The sequence below is a fragment of the Trachymyrmex septentrionalis genome, unplaced genomic scaffold, assembly GCF_001594115.1.
Source record: "Trachymyrmex septentrionalis isolate Tsep2-gDNA-1 unplaced genomic scaffold, Tsep1.0 scaffold87, whole genome shotgun sequence".
Taxonomy (NCBI): Eukaryota; Metazoa; Arthropoda; class Insecta; order Hymenoptera; family Formicidae; genus Trachymyrmex; species Trachymyrmex septentrionalis.
Window position 1 is genome coordinate 3822668 of NW_017306059.1, and position 11885 is coordinate 3834552.

At 32.7% G+C, this 11885-nt stretch overlaps 1 protein-coding gene across 2 annotated transcripts in view; it reads left to right on the forward strand.

Moving 5' to 3' along the window:
• Nucleotides 1–7422: 7422 nt before the first annotated feature.
• LOC108755278 (serine-enriched protein) overlaps nt 7423–11885 on the forward strand; it is a 16919-nt gene continuing 12456 nt past the window's right edge. For both annotated transcript variants that reach the window (XM_018498197.1, XM_018498198.1), the window contains exons 1-2: nt 7423–7612; nt 9622–9834. In XM_018498197.1, the coding sequence (XP_018353699.1) occupies nt 9638–9834 (197 nt within the window). In that variant the 5' untranslated portion in view covers nt 7423–7612; nt 9622–9637. The remainder of the gene's footprint in view (nt 7613–9621; nt 9835–11885) is intronic.

Here is an 11885-nt window from a genome sequence, read left to right on the forward strand (position 1 = left end):
ACTTTAACGCACGTTCGGCAGGTGTGTATATGTCGTCGTTGCGTCAACACTTCTCTTCCTTGACTTGTGCTTACATCGTAATTAAAGAAAAACAGAGAAGATGCTACGCCACCGGAAAAATGAATAAAAGACACGGATAGAAAATTAATCCCGAAATTGTACAACATTAGCTGCTAATTTCAAACAACGTCAATGCATCTATAGTCCATGCGGAGGTATATATTGAGCCTGTTTACCGTTATTCCTGCATTCATTACAGCAAGCGTGCTAAAAACAAAGAATGTTCTGATTGTGAGCTATAAAAAGTTAGCTTCAAAATACTTATTGTCAATACAGTCCTTTGTTAATAGCAATCGTTATTATATAAATGCACACTTCATGGATTCACAAGATTTCCGAAACAAAGCTATGTCAGAATGAATGAACGCTCGGAGGCGGAAGAAAGGCGAAAGAAGATTTCTTTGTTAGGGTCAATTTGCACGAAGAAGGCGACAGCGAGGTCGAGGAGCGATTCGCCACTACTTTCTTCTGTTGCTTTGTTTTCTTTCTTTTTAATTAAAACCTATCACATAGCGTCGTCGATTGCTTATTCTTATGCCAAAGTGAACCAATACCGATTCTATCTCTCGGACAATAAAAGTATCTCATCATGAGTGTTGTGTAATTGCTAATTGAATTTCTATCCTTTAGCGATATTAATAATTTGTCGAGCATACACGTTGCTCCTTGAATTTACTTGATATTTCAATTGCTTCATCACTAAAGAATGATGAAGAAAAACGAATTTACTATAACATTTATGATACTTTTGCCATATGTTCAAAATTCTATAAAATCATTATAACTGAAATTATTTAGTGTTTTATTAATATTATCTTATCCAATAACAAAATAAATATTCCGATTCTTTTCTTTACGTTGATTATTAGCAATTAATTAACATAATGAATTAAAATGTAAAATTTTTAAAAATACAATAAGCATAAATGTTTCACCTTTGTTTTTCAGTTAGTTTAAAATAGAGTTTAGTTTAATAAAAATTTAATTACTAAAGCGATTGACATAAAATATTAATTAAGCTGTAGGAAAGCTCTCATTTTCAGATATCCGGCAAATGCTTCCTTAGTTAGTATTCCTATTACTATTTATTAATCCATATATTCCATATTAGTCTTTAAATCGAACACGTTTACAATTAGAATTCCCACGAGCGTAACTCATCCTGCTGATCGATGTCGCCGACAAGCAAAACGAAATTTGGTGGCGTAATTTCGAAGAATGGCTACGCGCCATGGTATTTGCGCTGGTCGACTGTGAAATTTCAATTACACGTGTACCCGGTCTGATTCGATTATCGAGACCGGCTTGATTACCGATTCGATTGTTACGTCGAATGCGCCGAGGAATTCGTTTCTATTTGCACTAGCATGCAAGCGGTACGGAATCTATTATGCAAAACGATTCTCCATGTCTGCTAGGTCTCTTCCGTTAGACCGATCCGTTCTGAAAAAATCCTACATGAGACATTTTCTTGGTCTTTCATTTCTACTTATCTCCTTTTAGCCATCTCTGTTGCTCGCAATTTCCATTGCGGTAAGCGCATAAACTTCATTAACGGTTAAAGGAATAAATTTACAGGGTTGCAAATAATTATAGTTTTTTCCGTAGAGGATCATTAAGATCTTTTTGCGATAATTACGTATCATCCGTAATTCTAGGAAAACGCTTAAGCATTACTGATATCGCACATCGCAATCCTAATGATGTAGCGCAATTTCTATTTATATAGATTTTTGCTTAATTTTTGCCTAATGGAGCTGCTCTTAACTGGTTATTGATAATAATCTTAACCATTAATAACTCTCTCTCTCTCTCTCTCTCTCTCTCTCTCTCTCTCTCTCTCTCTCTCATCTAATAAATCAATTTTTATTAATCCTATACGAAAAACAAATTTCTTTTTATCAGTTATATTGTGCGGAAATCTATCATTTAAGCTTATTCACTCTGTAAGATATTTTTTTTTATAAACATTTTTACTTAGGTTTAAATATAAAATATGTTTTATAATGTCATATATTTCAAAATTCAATATTGAATATAATTTTTTTAGTAAATTTCAAAGCAATGAATCTATAAATGTTAAATTTATTTGTATAATATATATTTCGTATATTTTCGTAGATTCATTACTTTAAATTAGAGTACAATTTGTCACTCACCGATACGATGCGCAGCAATAGAGTTGTAGCATAAACTACGTTGAACTGTATAACACAAATATATATTCAAGATACAGCAATGGAAATAATTAATATTTCAAGAAACAATTACAACGCGAGTAAAATAATTACCAATGATTAATATTAGATATATGAATAAAACGATAAATAAATTACTCACTCTATATATTTGCTCCACTGTCGTCCGATGCATGCTGGGCATAATTCTCCACTTATTTCTTCATTTCTCTTTTGTAGCACATACTCACGATAACCTGCGATTATTGAAGGTGACAATTAATTTATCGCGTAGATTAATAATTGCTAATGCATTTGCGAGGAGTGACCATATTTCGGTATTTGCGTACTGAGACTCGACAGCCAATGATAATTATTACAAGTACAATATTGTACTCGATGCTCTGGCGTTTTCTTTGCTTTAGATATTGTGTTGATGTAATAACTGTTCTCACTATTTTTATAGATTTTAATAAGAATTTTTGAATTTATGATGTTTGCGAATATTTTGCGCACTTTGGCATCAATATGGACTTATTTTGACTTTTAATACGCTAATATATAATATACGAATATAAAACAATGAAAGTCCGTCTGTAGATTAATATATATATATATATATATATATATACATACATACATTAAAACTAATAGTCAGAGTAAATTTACAAAGATGCGGTGTCCACTGATAAAAATACCTCCATATGTTAATTAGTACAAAAATTTCTTCTATCAAGAATGACATTGGCAAAAGAATATAAAATTTGGAAGCAGTATTGCGAAAAAACGTCTTTATCTTCTGGCTGCGATACACAAAGTGAAAGAATCGGAGTCGAAAGTTTATATAGTCGTTAGTTTTATGTAGACATTATTTTTATCTTTGATTTTACTTTTATTTTTATTTAATGTCATACAACTGTATTATATTACGTACATTAAAATTTGTTGTTTTGGCTCGTAGCCCTTCTTAGCACAATTTCTTTTATTTGAATTATTTGAGCCATATTTTATTATGTCTTTTTAATTTTAATAAATATTTGTTTGAATATTTCTGAGTAAATGTAAACATATATTTGGATACAAAAACCATTAATTTAATTCAACTATCATTTTTTTATTATGTAAATATTTATTTTCTACAAGTAAATATTTGCTTATTGTTAATAATATTCAAAGAAATATGTATTAAGATTTAGTAAATTATTTTTCAGTGTATTTCGCATTTCTTATAATCTGAAAATGGATAGGTGAATTAGCGAGATATTAAAAGCACGGTGCACACGTGACTTAATGTATATTTAAGTATAACTCAGCATCACTCAGAAATGCATTTATCATCTGTAAATATCGCAACGAGACAGCTTATAATTCCCATTTCCCTATCAACTAACGATCTACTTTAAACGTAGTTCAGTCGCGTGAAGTATTTGATCCGATAACTAGCTGTTACACTGTAGCATCACTATTCAGAGTTGTTAATACTGGATTAATCAGTCACGCAAACTAATTACAAAATGGACATGTTATATTATAGATTTTATAAAGAGTTGACACACAAGCCAATCGGTAAAATAATGAAGTTTAAAACAACGATTATATTTTAAGGGACAGTAAGGCTATATGTATTATATAATGGAGAAAATATTGGAAATAGGAATAAATATTAAGATTCCAAACCATGTATTCCAGTAACTAGTTTCTGATAGGTTGAAATCTTAATATTCGTTTCTATTCCTAATATTTTCCCTATGTGTGAGCAAGACCTAAAGCAACAACACATGGAACAGCTTGCCCTGGTTTTTATTTGCTCGAAACTCACCGGGTGTATGGTGAGCGCGTATATACGCAACACTGCGCGAAGGAACGAAGGCTGTGCGTTCGATATCAATTATCTTCATAATAAAAACATTTAATGTACTGTAAGAAAACGTTGATTCTTATAAGTAATAATTTGTTTCTTACATTGCAAATCAATTTCGAAGAAGCTATTACTGTATATTAAATTTTGATCATTTGGAGAACAAAATTTGTCTTCGTTCTGATCGAGCAGATGTTTATTTAAATTTATATAATTAGTATTTTACGTTTTTTTTTCTTTCAAATTTTTACGTTTCGAGAGAAATAAAATTATGTGAGTTCAATAAAGAATTTTTGTGATATTAGAATATATCTTGAGAAGATAATATGAAAATAATATTTATTATTAATATATTGCGAATTAACTGATTGCAATAAATGACGGAACAAAGTATCTATTAGAAAATCAAAATAGAAAGACAAAATCACAACTCTAATCATACTTTTAGTTCGCTTTGTTGAACTAAAAATTAGTCTCTCTCTCTCTCTCTCTCTCTCTCTCTCTCTCTCTCTCTCATATCTAAGTTATTATAGAAATTAATATGTAAATAACAAATCAATACATATATAAGCGATAGTATGAATTGTACATTGCAGACGATAACTTTGATGATCTTTAATCTCGACTTTAATCGCTTATATTGTTTCTAACTTATAACTCTCGAAATATCATAAGGTAACTCCAACAAATACGCCGCGCTGGGATTTAAGCCGCAGAAGTCAGAAAAAATAGAAGAAGTGGGTAATTTTCCCGCAATTACTCTGTTATATGCCTTTATGTTATATTAGTATTGTGTTATGATTTCAGCTTCCTACTGTTAATGAAATATTAATGAAATTATTGTGAGTTGAATCGATTTGCCACTGTAATAAATAACGCCATCATAAAGTATAATCTATATAAAATAATTACTTAGGGCGTGTAAAAGACTTAGTGATTATTTCGTGATACATACGTGTAGTGGAATAGTAAAACATGTTGTGTAGCAAAATGCTTTGCTACACAAGTGCTTTGCTTTCGTATTCTTTGTTTAGTTTGTTGTCATGCATAGCCCACCTGTTTGGGATATACGGCACTTTTAGCGAGCGGGATTTATGCCCAAAGCATACAAAGTGCACAGATTGAATTCAGTACTAAATGCGCAATAAACGTATTATATGAAATATGTACCTCATGTCATAATACTTGTAATATATGTAGAAAGATTGTAATTATTATTTATTACTTCATATACATATTTACCATTTTTATTCCTTAATAAAACTTTATAAACGCATTTTATAAGTTATTGTCTCTTATTTATATGTATCTGATTTCTAATATTTTTTTCATAGTAGTAAACAGTACAAAGTTTTTACTAATATAGTTCCGTTTACTATAAACATAATAAATAATACTTAATAAATTAAAATTTTAATCGGTGCGGCATATATACCGGAGTTATCCTATACTCCCCATATTCTCATATTTTCGTATTGATATTTTCTGTTCCAATTAATCTATTTTAATTAATCTCCAAAATAGGTTATTATATGCATAAAAAATAAAATTATTATCGTTATAGAATATCTCGTACATTCTCAATTTAATAATAATTAATAATAAAATATTAATAAATTAATTAATAATATATTATTAACCTTTAGTATACGTAATGATTTTCTTTACTGTACATGATGGGTCTTTCGTGTCTTAATTTTCATCACTTTTACAAATGTATGAAAATGTATTAAATAATTTTTATACCTATATACTTTAGAAAGTATTTGTAAAATTGTGTATTTAAAGGAAAGAAATACGTAGTATACAAATGACCCATATGTACTAAGGTATTAATTTATTAAAATTTGAGTGTTTATAAAATTATACTAATTAATAAACCTGATTATAAAAAATAATAATTTATTAATTCTACATCAATATTTAATTGTTGAATTGTTATTACCGATATTGACCAGTTTTAATAATTGATTTATATAATCTTTTTAATTATAAATTAGCTAGTGTTAATAAAATTAAGGATTGTAAAACAATTCATATTTATTACATATGATATATTCAACGCGATCGATGAATGTTGGACATCTATTGAGGATCGTGAAAATTTTAAGCCTACTTTACCGTCGACCGATCTGGTAAGACCGGTTCTTTATATTCTTCAATATACCCTCGAGAGACTTTCCATTTGTTGTATTATACCTATCACAGAGACAGCTGCAGTACCTGCAGAATCGCAGGAGTGGAAAGCAGCGACCAGAAGTAAGCGTGATGAAAGCGCAAAAAGATTAGAAACAGAACAGAGATTATATAGCATATAATCATATCATAGATTTTATTTTGAAAAATATAATTGAACTAAATCCAATGCTACACGCAAAATTATATGCAATGTGTGAAAGATTTAAAAAAATATTTTATATATTATCAATTAGCTATTATTATTATGTTTTAAAATGTAAGAAACGTAGAAAATTTTAATAATATTTATAAAACTCTTTTTTACTTTGAGTAATAAAAGAAAAAGTATCTCAATTATATTGTTTAGTAACACAATCTCGAAAACACAATGACAATACTAACTCCCGCGGTTTCGAGCAATTGGTTTCGAATCGAAGGAAAGTTGAATGGTCATGAAAATGAACAAGACGGTCTTCCTTATTCGAAGAATAAATGGAACCGCATCGTACAGATTCTATTGTTTTACCGCAAAACCACAAAGTATGCGAAACTATTTCCGAAATGATACTAGTAACTATACTTCCTGTTATTGAACTTCAAATTCGGAGATAGGTGGAATTTCTTTTCAAAAGATATGACATGTGGTTGCAAATCGTTTGTCGATCGAATCTTTTTGGCAAAATACATTTCTTGCGAGTGTTCTAATCTTAACTTATCATCTGGAAATGTGGTTAATTTAAAATATTCAATCTCTGTTAAATTCGCGTGTGTGAAAAACGAGCTGCAAAAATGGGATGAAACCCGAAGAGCCGTAGCTCACGGGAACGTAGCATTGCGAACGTTTTTTGACCGTGTGATTCACGGACGATCTGGCAACAACGGGGCCCAAGGAGATCTCGCGGGAGTACAAGTCCCGTGAGATAGAGACACGGTAAACGTGAGCAGAAAAAGGAGCTATATAGGTATCAGGCGGTAGTGTGACTGAGTCGAAGCGACGGTGGAAGGCGGGAAGAGAGAAAGAGAGAAAGAGAGACCGGCCTCTGAGATTGCTTGAGAGGCAGCATAGTCGAGCGCGAGGACCTGGTCCAGCGCTCATAAAATGAACTCTCGTCTTGAAAGATAAAAAAGTTTTCCTGAAGATTTCCTTTTGTCGCAGTGATTTTTCTCAAAACGACGAAGACTCGAAAGTAACCGGAAACAAAAACCTTTCAAAACGACAGTCAGAAAAAAAAGACGTACAGTGCGAAGTTCGACTACTGGCCTCTTCCATGTGATCTGCTAAGAATTAGTTCCTTTCGTGCTCTTGACAAGCATCTCACTGGTCTGGTTGTGCGAAAAGGTAAGCGTCACTCGATCGATTCATCGATTGCTCGCCTGCGGCGCTGAATTTTCCGGCGAAAAAATTGCCGGATCTCATCAATAATGTTGTCGCTATTGTGTGACGCGTAATCTTTGATTCCGAACCGGATTCTATTTATGTTTAATCACGTGTCAATGTATAAAGTTTTCATAAGGCACGTGATATTTTTCGATGAAAAAAGAAGAGAAAAAGAAAAATCAAGCGAAAACGCACAGTGTTTAAATATTTTTTATTAAAATATCACATAAATATTGTCATTAGTAACAGCAGACGTTTCGCGACTTTAGTACTTTTTGCAAAAAATGTATAGAGAAAAAATTAAATCAAAAAGAGTCGATTATTTATAAAATTGATTGTTTATAATGCAATGTGCCTCTTAAATAGATTAAATACGAAGTTTGTTAAAGAGATTTTGATTGGTATAACATTTCACTTTCGTACGAAAAGTTACATTACATAAAAAGATTAATTTTTGAAGTCATTTACATTAAAAAACACTAACCAAATTTACAGAGTGATTTAGATTTACTTAGACCCTCTTTAACAACATAATCGATAGCCTTAAAAAGAGACATGATTTTATGACTTTAATTGCGATTATTTTGCTTCCTCATACTTTTTATTGTGTTGACTTTCAGTTACAGTCATACAATAAAAGCTCGATCTATACTTTTAAATTAATATTTTACTATTAAATAATTTATTCTAGAATCTCTCTTCATATCTCACTTTAAGACTGTTAAAATATCTGCATGTGTATCATGCGTTAAATGTGAATAAATTATATTTTACGTGTGCAAATACAAACAGAATGCTTAAAATACTACAGTCTAAAATTGTGTCATCCATCTAAACGTGCAAAAATTTAATTTCAAATAAAGACTCATTACTATTACTACATCTGACATTATCATAGTCAACTCTTATTAATGATTTGAAATATATAAATGAGATACGTATGTGTTAAACATAAGATCTTTGCCTATCGCAAAGAGCAAAAGTGATCAATTCCTCGCGCGTATTATCATTAGCTTCTATTCGACGCGATCTAAACGATAATTAATTCTTTATGGCATTATCAGAGACAAATGTTAAAGCATTCCTGGCAATGACATTTTAATCGAATCACATTGCCCGGAATACGATACGACGCGGTGGGGAAACGCGCTGGAAGGGTAATGATCGCTGCTGATTGCGAGCTCTCATGTCGTGGTACAATCGACGGCCGATGCGTCCGAAAACTACAAAACCTGAACTAATTAAAAGGGAATCAGGAGGTCCAATCGCCATTGGCGTCGCCCCACACCGCAATAACGCAAAATCTCTCCTAGCTTGACGGGATGAACCAACAAACGCACGCGCTCGCACAAATCAAATATTAATGGTGCAATTTGCACCGATTGTACCTTAATCGGTTTTGTCGCTTTTTCTCCGCGAATTTCCGCGTCCGTGACGCAGCGTAACCGACTCGTAAAAAAAAAAAATCTCGACGGGACGCGTCGCCATCCGTTGCGCGCAACTGTCAACTTCTTGCTGCTCTCGCAGTCCTATTAATTTCGGATTATCGCAAATTGCTACCGTTGTCTTCCATTACGAGATTTTCCTGACAACGGAGATGCGATAAGAAATAAATGATAAATGGGTACTCCCTTTAGAGCAAATACGTTCCTCGTTTACGTTTTTAGTACTGGATCGATTCAGAGAGAATGTAGATTGATTATAAGTGCATTTATTTTTCCATTATATTGAGTAATATTATTTAGATAGCGTAATTAACTTTTGTTCTAAAAGGAGTGCACATAAATTTTAATTTTTAATAAATTATTATTATTTCCCATGCTTTTAAATACAGGAATTAAGTTGGATCTGTACGCAATACCGATATTTATGGTACAGGTGACAAGTTTGCAATCTGCAGGACTTGTTTTGTTAATTATTCAAGCCGATTACTTAATTCAAGTTTTGATTAACGATCGTCTGCGTACAAGGACAAGCACGAGAACAATGGGAACTAGAGCTGTTGCCGTTGCGGCGGCGGCAGGTGCTGCTGGGATGTCTGGTGAGGCGGGATTGGCTGGTGTACCAAGGCTGCTGGAGGATCTGGCGCGACTCTCGGAGGATAAAGACTCGGCTGATATCGTGTTCCTACTAGGGAGAGACGAGACCCCTGTTTATGCCCACAGAATAATACTTCAAGCCAGGTTAGTCTCAACGAGCCATTATTTATGAAAACATTAATTTTATCCCTAATTTGAAGAAAATACGATCCCGTGATGTCCCTACAATGTTACGTAATTAGCGAATAAAATATTTAATAACGCAGAGAAACTTGAATAGGTTATAAATTTGAGAGATTTATTGACAAATAAAAAAATCTCGATTAATGTAAATGGAACTTTTTAAGAAGTAAAGATACGATTGTTTTGTTGTATCAAACATTTACATTTCTGATATTTTTTCATATATACTATCAGAAATTCGGCCATGATGCCGTCGATTATTTTGGTAAAGAGATGAGTGTGAGTAATCCTGTAGGTGTTGGATTAATTGTTGATGGTAGTTTTTATTGTAGCATCCTGCTGTTATTATGTCGAATTGCTATCAGCGAAATTTTCTTGGAGAGTTTCAATATCGTGAAAGCACGTGATAAAAAATTGTCATGGGAGAATCAACATTGCAATTTAAAAGCGTACGAGTTTCAGACATGAAGGAAATATTTCCACGAATAAAATATTCAACACAAATATACATATTATACGGAATTAAATTTAATATGAAATGAAATGCGTTAAAGAAACACGATCTTTAGTAAGCGAGAAGGGAATCGTTGGTTCAATCAATTACACTAAATAGGGATATTAATGTAAGATTCAAAATCATTTTATTTTCATTGAAATATACGGTAAGCGTCTATATCTTTTACGAGATAAAACAAACACAGCTTGTCATTCGTAATTCGCAAGAAATATTGGAAAAAGTAGAAAGAAAGAAACAATTACTGAAAGAAACAGCGACTTATTAAACTTCCGCGAATGGAGCGAAGCATCGGAATTCGCACTGGCGATGAATTTTAATTAAGCCTGTTACGGTTTATGAAGATAGTTACGGCGAACGGATCGATTGGCTGCTCTAATTAGTTATACAGCGAGAGGAGTACTCTTTTTCCCTAACCCCACGTCACTTTCATCCCTTAGCTCTCTCCTTCTCCCCCCCTCTCTCTCTCTTTCATGTAGATTCGTAAGAAGAATTCGGTTGATATTTAGAGAGAAGGCGAACTTGTCCGAAGGGTTGGCACATGAGACAAGGCGGCGCTAATTGTAAAGTCAATTATGACATTTCCACGAATCCCTTTAATATCAGGTGCGGAAAGTAACGGCGGGACCTTTGTCATCTCCACCGTCATCTCCACCCTTTAGTATTATTCTCTTCCTCTCCCTCCTCTTTCCGTTTCTCTCTCTCTCTCTCTCTCTCTCTCTCTCCTCTCCTCTCCTCTCCTCTCCTCTCCTCTCCTCTCCTCTCTCCTTTCTTTCTAGATTCGGCTGCTCGCATGAATCTGGGAAAATTAAGTTACGCGTGCTAGTGACAGATGTCCGTGGTCGAAACGAAAGGACAATGCATGCTACTGCGCGCTCAAACTCTTTACGACGCTCTTTCGCATTGAAAATCGTGATAAAGAGATGCGTACTCGAGGATTCGCCTGTCCAGGATGAGTAACGACTCTGAAAAGGTGGAAATAAAATTTTCAAAGAGCAACGCGTAATATAAACATCCCCCGTTCTTGCCAGTAGGCCTCGGGTAATCTTTATTTCGACAGATTTCCGGAGGGTAAAGCAATTTACAATTGTAAATGGAGCTGAAAAGCTGAATGACAATCGCAGATAATGCAAAAATATACAAAAAAAGGATGCTCAAAATATTAAACGATATTAAGTAAGTTCTTGCAATGCGTTGCAATTTCGAAAACAATTTATTGTTTTCAATTTGTTTGAATATAGAGGTTTATAAAAATTACAGCATATAATCGATCTTAATAAATTGCATTACAATAATTTCAATAATTGTGATTATAAAACTAAAGTAAACGTGATTTATAATTACTTACTATTACATATAAAATATGTTTCATAAATTGCGACAATCTATAATCCATTTAAAATAGTTGATTCGTTAAATGTCAAAACGTAATATTTTATAATTTTGACACAATAATGTTTTCCTACGTGATATTTTCTGGTGTAAAACCATGGTTTAC